Raw genomic sequence first — 16,824 nt, forward strand, 5'->3', positions numbered from 1 at the left:
TACCCAGTTTCTGCAAAGCACTTGCCTTTTGTTTCAGACCCAACACACTTGGCTGAATGAGGTAACGCCTACATCTCCTAGGCCAGGAATGTATTCAGATTGGGCACTGAAACAGGGTAGGAGGAACTTCAGCTCAGCTTCCAGATTACTGTGCTCGGAGGAAAGAATCAGGACTCTTTGTCTGAACACAAAAAAATCACTTCATCAGTTTAGAAACCGGTTCAAAGCTTCACATAGGTGTCCTCAAATGCATTCAAAACACATTATGTACGTATGTTTTACATATACTTACATATACGTAAGTATATGTTTTAAATTAAGAGTGTCTTGTGACAAAATTGCATCAATTTAAGTGAGTCAGTTAGACACTACCCTGTCCTTAATATAAATGCTCATTTTAAATTCACTCATTTAGAAGCAGGTGCTGAAGCAGGTTTCCTGAAGCAGAAGCTGAAAGGACCCTGGTTCTGACCAAGCCATCGCAACCCTCTGTAAAATAAGAAAGCACCCCTCTACACAGTGATCATGAAAACAGATCTACTTCACCAAAGAAAGTTCCTCTGCACTCCTGACATGATGTTAGAATTCAGAGTAATTTTCTTTAGACATCAAGTCAGACAAACACAATTTTCAGAAGTACATTAAATAGTATTTATTGAGTTCGTAACTTCAGGGGCAAAGCTATAATCTCAGTCCCAGCTACTGACACACTGTGGCACTGAGCCCTCATGTTCTTTCACCCATTCAACAAATGAACAGTAACATGGAACATCATAAAGAGGGGGATTGAAAAAAGAAACCAACCCTATACCCTCAGTTTTGAAAATAGGAAACAAACTGAAGTCCTGTTCTCATTCACAAGGACATTTGGCTTCTTGATTAAACATAGTATGTTTTTACAGAAGAACAGACTTGTCCTGCTGATGTTTGGGAGAAGGTATGGGGTGGTTGATGTGAAAGAAAACAAAACTATGGAGAGCACTGACAGGTCTTCCATAAAACCACAGTGACAGCTGGATGGGTAATGCAGACTTCAGACTACAAAGAACTTCTCACAAGAGGGAGGGATGCTACCAGATATCCACTCGGGAAGAGCTCCTCTTCTTGTGAAGCCTTTGTGTCTGGGACTGATTCTGTGCGTGCATATGGTCAACAACCCATCAAGAGCCCACCTGTAAAATTTTATGGCAGAGGTTGTTTTCATTTTCACCATGGTGACCCTTCTGCGCAGTAAAAAAAGGCATCACACAATATACACAGATCCATATCTACAGAATAAATGGCAAAAGAGGAAATTAGATACAGTGACATTTATGTCCAAGCATTAACAAACAAGATCCCTTGTGTTGATTCAGGGGTTATTCACAGCTCATTTAAGCAAGTCCTTTTCTCTGCACATGGGTTCTCTTGTTTTGCAAATGAGAGCCAGCAGAATGCCTCACTGTAAGAAACAGATGCTTGCTCTCCCTTAAACCATGGTCATGACCTTCAGGGAGGCGGGCTGGAATCTCCTAATCTTCTTCTTTAGTGCCTTTGAAGCTTTGATGCGACAGATTTTGGGCACTGGAGGAAGAGGTTTGGAAGAGGCTTGGACAGCCCCTGATTGTCTGACTGAACCTTCAGGCCAAATCAGCTCACTTTCATCCCCCTCATCATAGTCAAGGGTAAGGCTGCTACTGTTACTGCTGCCATCCGAGTCACTTTCACTGGACTCACTGTCCCCGAAACGGTTAGTTGTGAAATCGCTGACCTCCCCTTCGCTGGTCTCTGCGATGGTGGAGTGAAAGAGGGACGCACACTCTGCAGAGTACTCTGAGTGGTCTGACTCGCTTTTGGCATAAGCTCCGTGGCGCTGGCTCTTGGAGCGAGCCCTCATACTGACAGTGCGCAGGACACCAGCTCTCCTCGCTGGCTGCCTTGGCGCACCCAGGCCAAAGCTACTAGAGAGGCTGGCCAGGTGAGCCTTGGCAGAGATCTCCACTGTGGACTGCCACTTGCGCTGCTTCTTCTTGTTGGTTGTGTCTGCACAACCTGCTTCAAGGGAATACAGTTCTGCATTGGCAGAAGTTCTGCACAGCTCTGGCCTGGATGGCACGGTGGGGAGCCTCACCTGCACAGGCAACAGGCTAGACTCTGAGCACGACCTGCCGGTCACGTCACCAGAATAGGAAGGTCTCCGCACAAGGCTCTTCGTTCCATGTGGTCTTTGGGGCTGATTCCACTCAGCAGGCATCCTGGCAGACCCATGGGACCCTCTTGCCTTCTCCATGCCAAAGGCTTGCTTCCCAGGCCGTAGTACCTTTTCACTGTTCCTCCTCTTTATCTTCACTGCCTTTGTTTTGGAGCTGGCAAACTTGACCCGGACTTGGTGGGATTCTGCAGGGACGAACTGCGCATGAACGAACTCACTCCGTGCCACTCGCTCATGACCTCCGGTGATAGCCGATTTGGCATTGCCACACCTTTTGAGGGGCAGCTTTCTGGGTGGGACAGCTTTAGTGTTCCAAATGCCCGGGCTAGAGTCCTCCTGGCACAGCTGCGAGCTGGACGAACTGTGCTCTGTGCTGCTCTCTGTTGCTTCTGCCAGAGGAGAGCCCCTTGCTGCTGACTTGGCAGGGTAACAACTATTCACAGCTGATGGCTCTATGTCAGGCCGAGTGGATGGCTGTTCTTCATTCACACAGTGCATGGTCTCCTGCTGCTTGGCACATTCCCCCTCCGGCACCTCTCTCTGCAGCTTCCCTTCAGCTTTGTTACTTTCCAGAGAACTCGCTTGTTTTTCCAGCTGGCTACTGCTGCTGTTAATTTTCACTCCACCAGCGCTGGGGGTTATAATGAGTCTCTGGTGCATTGTGGCTGGCTGGCTCTTTGTTGAAACCCACTCACTGGCATCAGCCCGATTGTTCCCTTTGCATCTCGTCAGCTGCAGTAATTTATTGATGTAACCCCCTGGCTTGGCCTCAGTGGTTGGCCTAGTCCTAATCAAGCTGGGACCTGTCACACTAGGCATGGGTTTGCTGGGAGGACCGTGGAAGTCTGCTTCTGGGGATGTCCCCACCAGGGAGAAAAGGGGACTTTGTAAAGCCACCGCATGAAGGGGGCTTGGGTAAGGATACACATCAATGCCATTCTTGGAGACCAAGTCGTTCTGGAATTTGGGGTCCACGCTGCGCAAGTGCATGTCTCCAGCATGGCACGGAGGCAACACGGATTTGGGATCTGCCTCTTTCTGAAATCTAGTGTCTGATGGAATGAGTCTTTCCAAGTCACCTACACAGTGGATGAAAATAAACAACCTAATTAAATCAGAGACAATTAGATTCAAAGTGGCTTATGCTAAAAGTGCTATTTCAGAGGGATGTGCTAGCTTTTACTAAAGTCAGTAGCATGAAGGAAGAAAATAATTTCAGTCCTCCAAGACCACTGAATTACTTCAAGGCTTTTATTCACTTGAGCATGACGGAGACTAGAATGCCTTTTAACGCCAATAATAAAACTCATGCCTTTGCAGGAAATTTAAATTGCGCTACTTGAAGGTAAATCTCTGCGTATATAAATGTTCTAGAACGTTACAGACTAACAGGAACTCAACCAACTAAACAAAAATAAGGGATTATTTTGATTTCTTAGCAGAGATAAAAGGTGAATCCAACAACCAGAAAGCCTGAAGCTGAATGTCATATAAAATTATCCAATACAACAGATACGGTTTCTGAACACAGTTTTAACAGGTTTTTATCCCAGGATAGGATAAAGACTTCCTCTGGATATGTGTCTATAACTCAGAAATTCCTGAGATTTCCAGCATGCAGAGTCAAAGCTTTTTTTTTTTTTTAATTGGCTAGATATGATTTCCAGCTTTTCCTCCAACCCTTTTATATCATGTGTCTTGGAAAAATCTATAGTACTCAATCAGCTGCTTTAAGAGGACTTAAGCAGACACTAGATTGTAGTGTTTCTTAACCTCTTAAATGCTGGAAGCTGTAGTTGTTTGTTCTTTTGCATTCTGCTTTAGTAAGGCATTAGTAAAGAGAAGCACCCAACCCAACATTAAGACTCCTGTGTCCCATAGGTCACAGTGACGTGATTCTACTTTTCTTTACGTAAATCCAACAAAACCTCCTAACTGGATCTCTCATTTCATTTGATAACAACATTACCCGTCTCATGCCTTTCTCAAGTAAGTAATTTTTAGAGTATTTAACTCCAGAAATAAATAGAGGTTTTATTAAAAGGCAGAAATCAGGAATGCCGTAATTCTATGATGTGTGTAGTTTTTAAAAGTCAACTTTAAGGACACAGGAAAATGGACTAAAAAACCTTTACTTTTACAGAGAAAAAAAATCTAAGGATAAGGACTCAGGCAGATGGGAGGCTGATGGCATTTATAGCCACCAATTCAGATCTCTTAAATTTTGGAGTACTGTCAAGATTGCTGTAAGTTACATTTGCCTGCTGCACCTTCCTTGCAGGAGCATCTCCTGTGCACCAAGAGGACAGGCTGTATTCTTATGTGAAGCAAGACTGCTCCATCCAGTCAAGTCATCTCTTAGAGCACTATGGTGCTGTATTACCTCCGGTACCAAGAGTACTGGAACCATCTGCAGTTGGATTTCTCTGTACAACAGTGCAAACTTCAGTGCCAACAAATCCTCAGCTAATGGATTTCCTGGCTGCTTCATGCTACCAGGAAAACCAACCATCAAATCCAACCTTATATTTCACTTACTGGGACTATTTCTGTCCTGCGAGTGGAAGCTTTTGAAAGACTTCAAAATTTGGCATTATCTGCAGTGTCCTACCTAAGACACTTACAGACCTGCTACAGCAAAGGTTAGGATGATGATGATTTCTCAAACAACGTACGTTCATAATGAAAGTTCCTTAGGAAATTGTTGGCAGTGTGTAGTGGTGCTCTCTTGTGCAAACAAACCAGGAAGGTGTCAAAAGAATGCTGTGCTTGTGGTGTCTCAGCAAGCTTTCTGCTTGCAACTGAAAGAAAAGGCAGTTGGCTTGTACATACAGTTACCTGTGGAGAAAAACTAAGGAGAAGAGAAATTTCTTCCCCTCTCCAAATGATGCTTTTATGAATTAACAACTTGCCTCGCTTCCTGCAATGCGTTTAACTTTGTGAGATTTGTTTCTTCAAGACTATACCCACAACTACTCCACTACTTACGTTTCTCATACTGAAGGAAGTAAGAGGTTGTAGCCAGGAAGAAGGGAGGTGGGGGTGGAATACAGAAGGAGAGCTGAAGGAGGCCTGTAGCCTCACTCCCACACCCTACTTAACATCAGCCATCCCTTTTTCTGCTAGTCTACCTCCATATTCAAAAAAACATTAAGCCCCTGCAGTCTTAGCAAAAGGTTGCAAGGCAGGGAAGCTTCCAACAGAACACTAAGTCTGTAATCTGAACATGGAAGCCACGGATTATTAAACTCAGCTCCCTCCCCAGCCTCTGAGAAGTCTTGAGCAGACTTTGGTTTTATGCTATAATTTACCACCACAGCTTCAGGTGTGTCTGCACAGCTAGCTACATAACAGATGGTCTTTGCTACTCCTGCAAGCAAGCCAGAGGTGAGTTAGCTCAGGTCAAGAAACTGTGGGAATGACTCCAGAGTGACATGGTACTTAAATTGATGTTCCCAATGGCTTCCCTCTGTCTGTAATGCAACTGACACACATCTGGCTGGCTCACCATCAGAGCTGCACTAACACAAGGTTGCTCTAAGGCCATGGAAGGATCCAAAATTAGAAACAATATGATGTCACTTCACAGATGGGTAAACAAGAGATTTGGAATATTTGTCCATTTTGTTGAAAGGTATGATGCATATTCATGATTGATCATGACTGGTTCCTAGACAGTCAATTAACCTTTGGTGTCTGTTATCCCTAACATAATAATTTGTGAAAAAGAGAGTAATTTGAGTCCACATTAATTTGAATAAACAGGGCAAGGTATATGTAAGTATTACATATACTTTTACATTTTACAACAGATTGATAAAACAGGCATTGAGTCTGGAAGTGTCTCTCCTTAGATTTCTGTAAAATCTTTCTCAGTAAAATGCATCACCTCTAATTTTAAATTCACCTTATATTTTTCACACATCCCTGCTCCTTCACACAAGGCATTTCAAATACTGCAATTTTTTCTGATTTCATAAGCAGGTAAATAAATAAAAAAAAAGTATCTCAACATTCAGTACAATTTTATCTCCTGTACTTAATATTTTTTTCACTTCTAAATTCACATGTCCTTGTATTTGTTATTGTCTAAAAGTATCTGAGCATGGAAACAAGTGAAAGTAAGTTGGACAGTAAATGGTTTGGCTCTGGGGTTTTTATTAATTCTCACTTTGTATACTGAAAATGAGTGCTATATATTGATTACAGATTGGTATATCAGGTCCTAAAAGTAATAACCGGGATTATGCCCTTCTCTTGAATGAGTATCCAGTTCTGCAGTCAATTACCTGTGGAAACTGGCCTTGGTCGGGACCTGGCAGGAGTCCCAGAAATGTCTGTGTTAGCTGTAATCCGACATCCATCGCTTACACAGGTTCCCTGCTGTTGGAAGCTGGTGGTGTGCACAGTAGTTTCATCTGCAGACTTGGGTCGGTAATCAAACACACTGAGCCTTGCTTTAGGGTGTTGAGAGGTGGGCAAGAGGCTGGTGTGGGAGGAGGAGATGGACTCGCTGTACACAGAGGTACAAGAATTGGAGAGTGAGCAAGAACCTCCATCACTCAGGTCATAGAAGCCTGTATAGTTAAGATAAAGAGGAAGATATTTCTTATTTGCAGTAACCAACGCTCTGTAGAAGAAAAATGCAGAGAATAAAATAAATCTTCATTTGCTATGTGCCACAGGCCTAACTTTATGAGCACAGCAGAGGTATACTCTAATTCAAACACCTTTTATTGGGCTTTTGCATATTTACTTAGGCCCTGAGCCAGCTTGGCACACACATGCATGCTTAGTTCTGAGGGTGGGATGGGGTGAAGTGCAGCACCATCACGCCCAGCTCTTCACTGGAGAACGTCTTTGAGAACTATTATGTCTTACGCTGTTGTAACTTGTGCTAGGTGCATACAAGCACAGCTTGGATGGGAAAGTAGAATAAAACTAGCCTGTGATCAGAGCCGCCAGGTCTATGACAGCTCTAAGGGCAGAGAACAGAGGCCATCTTCCCTCTCCAAGCCTTGCAATCATTGCCAATTAATCATAGAAGTATTAAAAAAGGCTCTGGATAAATTCAAGATAGGAATTTTTATTATTCCTCTCTATATACAGCAAACAGAAAAGGAAGCTGTTTCATTTTGAACTGTGTGTATTTGCTTAAGCGCACAAATCCTGAACTTAAACGCTCAACAGAAACCTGTGTTTTTATACCCGCTCTAAGTACCAGCTGCAAATCTCTGTGCTGTAAATAAAAAAATACCCAAGCATTTCCCTGTCTCACTGAAGACATAAGGCTTTTTGAAATTCTATTTAAAAAGAAGTATTCCCATTGTCCCAGACTAGGTAACAGAAACTAGTCTTAACAGACATCCTAGCTATACAAGTCTGCAGTACAGCACGCCCTGTGAATCAGACCAGAAACCTGAAACCCACTCTGAGAGAGCTTTAGTCAGCAAACTGTTGGGGTGGTTTTACCCAGCGTCTTTTAATAGCACTATTTCATTTTTATATAAGTGATCAAACATTCAACTGGCCAGATCACTGCAGTGATAGTAATCTTCAAAGCCTTAATGAGGTTCAGGACCCTTCTTGGATTCAAGCAGAGCATTGACATGGATGTTCGTCTTCTTCACTTCTAGTAAGCACTCTAGCCACTTTGCCAATGGTCATTCTGCACTGGACAAGGTAGTTAACCAAACCGTCCTCTCCTCCTGTCATTTGCGGCTAAAATATCCATTTTAAAATAAAAATAATAATTAAAAAAAAATCTAGAAATAATACTGTTTGAGTGCATTTTCCAACTAAATCAAGTTTGCAGGAAAATTCCCACCAGCTCTGTGTGTTCTGTGCCAAATGGCTATTCTCCACCTCAGCCATGGGGCACTGTTTCTGACCAAACAATACATTAAGTTTTGCTTAGCAGTTGACACCCTTCAGTTCTCCTAGCACCACACCCCTGGGAATATACAACCAAGTGCACATTACCTGAGCTGGGCCGGCTGTCACTATCCAGGTATTCACTGGAGGTCTTACTGACGTCCAATTTCAGCTCACTTATTCGCTGGTCTAGCTGATCCAGGTGGCTTTTCAACCCGACATCCTGTCTCCTCAAACGAGACTAATTCACAAGTCGAGGGAAGAAGGAGGAAATGAAGAATAATCACAGTTAGAATCTCAGTGGCAATACATGAATTCAGGCCATCTGTGCTGGACAAATTCTGCTCTCATTAAATGTTTTGCTTAGCTAGGGACTATTGCAATTTACTCTCTGTAATGAGACTGACATAATGGACAAGTACAAAACATTCTCTTTCTCAGTATATATCATCTTCTGTCCAGCTGAAGTGTTCTCAAAACTTTTCTGTATATATATATTTTCAGCTATACTATACTATATATTCAGATATACTATACATAGTGTATATATAATATATATTCAGATATACTACATATATTCAGATATACTATACTATGCTAAATATACTGATTTTAACCTCTGTTTTTTTGTTACACCTACAGCAGGAACTATATCTCTAAAAAGGATGGCAACCTTTTCACTAATTAACATATTATTGTATATGCAATGCATTTTGCCATACAGTGCCTCTGTGCAGACGATGAGATAAATATTATGGAATGTCTGTATTAACTCAAGATACAACCTGCTGAAAGGAAACTGCTGTATGTAAATGTATGTTATTGCCACACAAAGTAAAAGCAGCATGCTCATTTCTGTAAAACCCTTGGCTTTGATGACAAGTCTTTATAGTTGAAAGGGTGCACTGCACAAATTATGACATCAATTTTGCTGAAGATTTTCTTTGTATGTCTCGTGGCAAGACATTTCCACACATTTTAGGCAACGAGAAGGTGGCATTTGAATACTTTTGCTGTAAAAATGACTTTGTTTAAAATAAATGGTGTCTCAAGCTTGTGAGCAATCCTTCAGAAGCCACCAACAAGGTCTTTTGCCTTCTGCAATCACTGACCAGGCTGACCTGAGGTAACAGCTCCCACAGTTGCTCCCCCAATACTTATGCTGTCAGCTTGGCGAGGCAGATGGCCAGGCGTTAGGTACCAGCCAAAGAACCACAGTTGGTTTCTGTCACGGACTTCTCACGTGGCACTTAGCAAATTATCTAGGCCCTGTCACTATTTAGGCAGCTTCTAATTATATCACACCTCACCATCCATCCAACAGTACTTTACAGAAAGACGGTCTCTTGAAGTTGGTTGTAAAGTTGTGCTCACAGCCCTTGAAGGGACAGGTTTCCACTCAGTAATGGCAAGAAAAACATGAGTAAGATTCTTCCTTATGTGTATGTTTCAGATTTAAAAATACAAGTGGCAGTTCTAGCAGCATTTCCAACCCCAAATCTGCAAAAAATATAATCTAGGTCCCTTAAACTAATTAAAATATCTGCAAATTAAATGACACGCAGAAAATCAAAATCAGTATGAACACATTTTTTCACTCTGCTGTCCTTGTGTTTGGATTATCGAGGTTTTAATATCTGCATTTTTAGGTTACTCTGTAACTATAAACACTAAAAGTAAGGAAAGCTAAGATCCTAAGGTAATCGGTAAATGATTAGAAACTGGAATTTGAGGAAAAGCGGAAAAAGACAGATGTCCTGATTCTCACAAGACAACTGTTACAGCTGGTGATGCTGCTGAGAAGAATAAAAAAGTATTTCTAGCATGCTTTTATGGAGAACTGGAGGAACATATAAGACACAAGAAATAAAGCTCTTTTTGTTAATGTCACACATATAGAAAGGTTTAAGCTCAAAAGGCTCATTACTGCTTCCTAGGAAAAACTGTGCTGATTTTCTCTCTTCCTGTTTCATACAAACGAAAAGGGAAGAACTCGATAATAAGGGAGATTTTCTATCCCATCTGAATGATGAATGCATGACCTCCTCAGTACTTCTTTATTTCCTTTATAGTGAAAAAGCAAAAACATGCCATGCCTCCTCCAATCCCACCTACTCAGGAAATCACACAGTTTTGTTTTCACGGCTGGAATTAATTGCTTAATGATTAATGTTTTGCCAGCCAATCCCTCGGTCTGTGGTTTCTGATTAATGACAGAGAGGCCACAAGGCTCTCAGGTATTCAAAGATTATTTATTATACCTCCAGGTTCTGTCTACGCTTTCACAGCATTTTAAGCAACACACATGATTTACATCATCGTTTTTAACCCTTTTATGGTGTCTCACACCATTGGGTTTTCATGTTTCCGGCAGACTTTGTAGCTTTGATCTTTCAGTTAACTCCTTCTGCATTCCAAGACGAGAGGCATTCCTCAAACCATTTGGATAAGGACGACTTTGCCAGTGTGTTTGCTTGAGGTTGTTATTGCTCTAATAACAACGTTAAGCAGCACCCAGAACAATAAACCCTAAACACACTCTTTCTCAATTCGCAACATGAATTTTACATGAGACAAAATCTTGCAGGTGAAACCATCTGTTTGCTTTGGGCAATGCAGCTGTGAAGACTTCTGCACAATGCAGGACCAGACTTTCCAAATCAACTTGTACTATTGATGGCCTACAGTTTTTGGGACACAAACCTGGATATCATCATTCATTTTTCAGAAGGAAGAATACTCTCTGAAAAGCAGGTTTCTTTAGGTTAAATTGGACCCCAAATCAAGGCACCAAAACCCACTGCTCATACTTGACTATTCTTCTCAACTATTAATCTCTTCAGTTAAAGGGAGGAGTTGACATTTACTTGTCATAGATTAGTACCTGATAATTTTATGAATCCAACCGTATTTTGGAATGGAGGAAAGATAGCATTCATTTTATTTAGTTTCACACATCTAAAATCTATTGTCTTTTTGTAACTGATGGTGCAAAGCTGCCAGTCTCAGAGGAAAATTAATCTCACCTATCCCAAACCCTTACTCTAGAGTAAGGTGAATTCCTTCTAGAAGCACCTCTTTTTCTCAGTTACATAAACTTTACATTAGTTTAATATATTAAAAAAAAAATAAAATCTCTGGTTTAAAAGATGTTTTCTTTTATTTAAAACTACCTAAGGGTGGTGTGTGTGTGAATCTGTACAGGGTACTGAGTGGTTAATTTGTTTGGGGTTTTTTTTAGTATAATGTGTTCCTTTTCACATATTTATAACACCATAAGCCACCTGAAAGCTTGCAAAACAAAATAATTGGATTCAAATCATCCAATTTTTATAAACATGCTCTCTGAGGAAATAGCTGAGAAAATACTGGATGCTGCAGCCTTAGATGTCTATCTACTTTTACAGTGAAAGTATCATAGGTTTCTTTGTATTAGCCCAATTTGCACCTCTTCTTTTTCCTCTGTGTCATATCATTTGGCACCTTTACGATCACTGACAGTAGACGGCATCACTTAATGCTGCTTCTTTTCCGCTACAGTGAGTTGATCCTGCCTACACCATATAACTTGCAGCTTCCAGAAGAGCCCCTGGCCACCAAAAAGAGCCACTGTCTGGGGCAAAAAAAGACATGACTGCTGGAGGCAGCAGAAAGCTTGCAGCCTTGCTGCCTACAGCAGACTGCTGGAAAGGCCAGCTGCTGGCTGTCAATGGTACCTCTTGTTGAGGAAGAGATGAGGATGCTGGAATGGCATTTGATGGCTCTGCTCCACCCATTCCTGCCAGTGGCACTTGACTCCTTAAGGGAACTACCTCTGCTCTTCTGTTCCTACCTCACCATTATAGAAGAAGCCTGTCTTGACTCTTTATCTGCCTTGTTTCCATTGCTGAGATGCCCTGAGCCAGCTCCAGCTGATATAGCTTCCCCATTTTATGTTGCAACGACCAAACTTTATGAACTAAACCGTGACCATGCTAAAGCCCAGGGCTACAGCCCTACTTGAAACTTGGATCAAGATACACTGCAAAGGCAAAGCTACATTTACATTGTTAATGAGTTTCTCAATCTGAAAGCTTATAGAGCAGAAATCACATACTCTGTCGTCCATGGGCCAAGAACAACAACGACAAAGACGTAACACTCCCTGAACAATGCTGTGCTTTGCATTTTCTGTTGGTTTTAGTTTTAACTTAACTTCCTGTGATCATGAACAGAATTTTAAAGGGTTTTGTGTGCAATATGCTGCTCATGAGCCACAGAGAAACAGTTTTCAGCCTATGATAGCCAAGTTCCTAGAATGTGTGGACTACTTCTAACAGGACTGTGAAAAGCCTGTTTTCAACTGGGTCTACTTTGCTATTAAGCAGCTTTGAGGTATGTACCTCTGCTCAATTATATAGTTGAAATTGCAGTGGAAAAAACCAGTAAAGGTACCAGGTATGCCAGCCTGAAAAGCTTCCATCAGCCATGGGTCAATCGGAAGAGGTTTGTACCACTTCTTTATGCACAACTGTGTTTTTGCTGAAGAACCTGACCATGGATTTATGTAGTTCTGAGACATCCCTCTCAAGCTTTATCAACGCTTCCCTCCCAGGCACCCCCAGAAGACACTTTTCCCATATCTGCACTGGCACCTACTGGCGAAATCCATCCCACTCTGGCAGTGTGTGCTGTGTTATCCTCATCCGCCCAACTCCTGCATTTCTAAGGGCAACAATTAAAGGCCGTCCTTTTCTTCCATTTTAATGGCTACTTTGGTGCCATTGGTGCCCTTGGAAAGCCTTCTAAGGTGCCAGTAAAGCCTTGACAAGCTAGTTTTAAATTTTCATATTTGAAAAATATATAAACAAATGAGTAATTAAAACACAACGGCTGACATGAAAAAAAGAATGGTCACTATGGTCAGAGGTCATTGGGTGTTTCTGTTAACCCAGTGGCCCCAGACAGGCAATAAATGCCTTCAGTTCTTTTATTTAGTTAAAAAAAAGAAAAGAAATAAAGTAGAGCCATTAGTTAAAATTATCAGTGACAGGTAATCAAGTTGTTGGCAGTCCACTTGTCCTGCATTTTTTACTTTAATCAAGATATGCCCGCTGCTGTGTTTTCACATGTGCTGGCTAGGTTTCCCCAAAGGTTCAAGCCAATTTTATTCCAAGATACTGCTTGATAAAGCTGCCTAAGGGAAGTGAATAACGTTGCTGTTTTCACACCTGATTGGTAACTGATGGCAAAGCCTTGCACCAGTGCAGGGAGGGAAAAGGCTCTGAATTAAGTCTGAGTTTACTGAAGTGTGTAATTGTCCATACTAGAGATTAAAGCCCTTTACCCTTTGATTGTTGTCTCACCTATGAAACTCATTTCAGCCACAACTCAGAATGTGCTTTTTTCCTTCACAAAACCCCCGTGCGAGCAGCCGGAGAAACACTTCAAATACAAGGCCTGGCATTCATTTCTTCTCTTTTGATCACCCAGTCCGTAGCAAGAACAAAGTTCTTTTGGACCACGAACCCCTTCCTGGTGGACTGACTCCCACCGGCACATAGGTGTGAGAAGCACATAGGTGTACACACGCACACCCGTACCAAACCCCTGAGCGCTTAGTTTATCCCACTCTGTGTGTCTTTCGATCACCTACTGAAGCGGCTGCTTCAGTTAAGAGCCGAGAGCCCACAAGAGTGACACGCGTATTGCTGAAGTTAATCATCTGCTCTTCGGCTCCGATGAATGACCAACGCCGAGCAGCAACTTCTCCCCAGCGCTCCTCCTGGCACAGAGCCCTCTACCAACGCCACGCATTTCGGGGCGATGAAGACGCGCTCAGGTGAAGTTTTCCCTGAGGAAAACAAGCGACCGTTATAACGGCTGCGATGGGGACAGGCGCGGTGGCCGCAGCTCGCCCCAGCAGGCGCCCTCCGGGCCCTGCCGCTCTCACCTCGCTGCGGGGCGGGAGGGGCGGCAGCGGCGGCCGGGGCTCACAGCGCCCTGCCTGCTCTTGGCCCCAGATCAGCGCCGGCAGCTCCCGAGCCGGGTATCAGACAGCTCGGCATGGGGCAGCCCAGAGGCGCTCCCTTCTGCCCGCCCGCCCTCAGCACCGCGGCCCCGCAGGACACCCGGAGCCGGGTAACGGGTCCGGGGGGTAGCGCAGCATCCTGTCCCTTACCAGCTGCTCCTTCAGAGCGGTGAGGGTGGCCTCCAACCGGTGCTCCTTGCTGTGGGCGGACAGGGGCTGGTCTCCGCCCACCGCCGGCCGCTGCGGCATGGCCAGGGCGGCCCGCACCAGCTCCCGCTGCTTCTCCCGCAGCACCTGGAGCTCCTGGAGGCCGGCCAGGGCCGCCTGCAGCCTCTCGCCCACCCGGCCACGATCCCAGCCGCCCGCCCGCGGGGCGCCCAGCAGCATCGTCAACGCTGTGCCGCGACACCGGCCATGGCAATGGGGCGGAGGGGATGTGGCGGGGCTGTGCCCGCTCCGGGTCGTGCCTGCAGCGAAGTCCACCCGCTCCGCGGCCGGCACCGGAGCGAGTGAAGCGGGGCCGCCGCGGCTCCTGCGGTTTTGGAGGAGAGGTGGAGACGGGGGAGGGAGAGAGGGAGGGAGGGAAGGGAAGCACCGGGCCACCTCCCGGGGTGGATACGTGCGGAGAGCAGCCAGTGCCTGTGCGCTCCCTCCGCCCCGTGCGGGGCGGCCCCTGCCTGGGGGCAGCCCTCGCCCGTCCCCCCACCCCGAGCAGGGCCGGGGTGCCCGCGGTGCTCGGCCTCCTCGACAGAGGCAGCAGGCAGCGCCGGGCGAGGGTGCCGGTCCTGGCCGGGAGCGAGCTCCGGGGATGCTGCGGAGGTAGGAACCGAGCCCGCCGCCGTGCTGCGGCCGTGCGCACATGGAAATGCTGCGAGGATGTAGTGCGGGGAGCGCTCCCAGGTATAACATTGCCCTCACAAAAACGTGGTGCTTGTGACTCCATCCCTTCCCCTCTTTGCTGACGTCGCCTGTCAGGCACAGCACTGGCACTCCTCACCTTGCTTTCCAGAAACCGACCCAACTGGGATCTAATTGCAAAAATTTGCTTTCTTGTACTGAATTGTTGATTGTCAACGTGTGACTCAGCCGCTCAAAAAGTCATTTGAAGGGCTTAGGGTTTGCTTTAAATGGGATCTGAAAACACACTTGGTCAAAGAAATCCAAGCCTATGGTGCTGTTGCTACCAAAAAATACCTGTGTTTAAAGCTCCCAAGACAGGCAGCTTCAGCTTCTTAGGAGGTCAGCAGGCAGCAAAGCCAGTATGTATGGTCTGTAGTGATGCAAAGGAGTAGAAGCAGCTCTGATATCAAAAGCCTGATGAACACAGTGGAGACCATGCTACAGGAGACTAATTTTCTGCTGCCTGCACTTGTATTTGTATGCCACAGATCCTGACATCACTGTGTGCCATACTCAAGAGACTGAAAGAATTTCAGGAAGGGCTTACAATTCTCCCTGAAGCAGTGCGCACACACACACACACCCCCCATCTGTCCATGGTTATCTTCTATTCACCCTGTGGTGTATCTTTAAAAGCTAGCATACTTTAATTTGACTTTGTGCTGGGATACATGAGTTGGGTGAGTGGAGACAAGTTGCTCTGTCATCTGCTCTTCAAGTAGCCTTTCAACACCATGTGTGGGTGCCATTTCCGTCATGGAGACCGCCCTATCTGTAGGAATGTCAGAAGCACTTGAGTGATGTCAAATCCAGCTTTTGCTGAGGGATGGGGGGCAAATTATTCACGTGTTTGTTCATCGAGACCATTATTTGATGGTCCTAGTAGGACCAAGCCTTGCTTTCACCATGTCACAGCTTTCATGTAGTTTGAAGATTTGAGAACAGTATTTACCCTTCAAAGTTCAGCTATGTTGGAAGGGGTCCAGACAAGCCCTATTCTGACAAGTCAGGCACAAATATTCACAAATGTCTCTAGCTGCAGATGGAACTGCAGGAACTGGAGTGGCTGATGGTCACAGAACTACAGTGCTTAGTTAAAGTGTGTATGAGGTATGACATCATCTAAGCCATGTTTTGTTTTGTTTTCCTTTCTCTGTAATGAATATGCCTCTGCTCTTCTTCCCCATTCATCTCAGTCAACTTCTCTGTACAGAGCGATACCTGCCTCAGTGCCAGGTTGACTGAACACTTCATCTACAAGGTAAAAAGAGAAAGAGCTCAAAACTGAGATGCTCTTGAAGGTGCTGACAAACAACGGAATGAAATGCTGTCTGTCACCTCTCCCATGGAGGGTGGCAAACGACCATCAGTGTGTGGCACATGGCAAGAATCTTGCAAAATGCTGTTGCAGGTATGAGGAGCTGAAATGGTTTTGTAAATCACTTGGCTTGGCACTTGTTAAAACAGACATACAGCACAGTTCCTTATTTTATTCAAACCATGTTCTGACATGACCAAATACAAGGCACTGACACATATGCCAGTTAGTAAATTCTTGCTAGTAGAATTAGATAATGTAAGGTTATATAACTTCTTTTCTTTTCCTCCTTCTTTTACAAGGACCTGTTATCCCTTGCTCTTTGTTCTTCCTCTTATTTCACCTTTTTTATCTTTTCATACATTAAATCCCAAATGGTCTATATCACAGCAGTTTCTTTATTCTAATCAGCTTCCTGATTATCCCCTCTGTTGTACTGATTATTGTCTTCCCCAGAACCGTTGTGATGTCACTTAATCTTTTCTAATAACTCAATAAATAGTTTGTGTTATCTCATTTCTAAAGAAGAGA

The 16,824-nt window shown here is 44.2% G+C and overlaps 1 protein-coding gene across 1 annotated transcript; it reads right to left on the bottom strand.

Moving 5' to 3' along the window:
• Positions 1-627: 627 nt before the first annotated feature.
• On the bottom strand, positions 628-14,673 carry DACT2 (dishevelled binding antagonist of beta catenin 2). Its single transcript, XM_030499985.1, has 4 exons — positions 14,226-14,673; positions 8,174-8,306; positions 6,481-6,768; positions 628-3,270 (listed from the first exon to the last, which is right to left on the bottom strand). The coding sequence occupies exons 1-4, from the start codon at positions 14,460-14,462 to the stop codon at positions 1,469-1,471; spliced, it is 2,460 nt and encodes an 819-aa protein (XP_030355845.1). The 5' UTR covers positions 14,463-14,673; the 3' UTR covers positions 628-1,468.
• Between the last annotated feature and the right edge of the window lie 2,151 nt (positions 14,674-16,824).

The sequence above is a fragment of the Strigops habroptila genome, chromosome 10 (assembly GCF_004027225.2).
Source record: "Strigops habroptila isolate Jane chromosome 10, bStrHab1.2.pri, whole genome shotgun sequence".
Classification (NCBI taxonomy): domain Eukaryota; kingdom Metazoa; phylum Chordata; class Aves; order Psittaciformes; family Psittacidae; genus Strigops; species Strigops habroptila.

Excerpts from the sequence above, each read along its gene's own strand:
- DACT2 (XM_030499985.1), bottom strand. The coding sequence starts at position 14,462 with ATGCTGCTGGGCGCCCCGCGGGCGGGCGGCTGGGATCGTGGCCGGGTG. Across the intron at positions 8,307-14,225 it reads CCGCTCTGAAGGAGCAGCTG|TCTCGTTTGAGGAGACAGGA; the intron begins GTAAGGGACAGG and ends CTTGTGAATTAG. Across the intron at positions 6,769-8,173 it reads TGACAGCCGGCCCAGCTCAG|GCTTCTATGACCTGAGTGAT; the intron begins GTAATGTGCACT and ends TTAACTATACAG.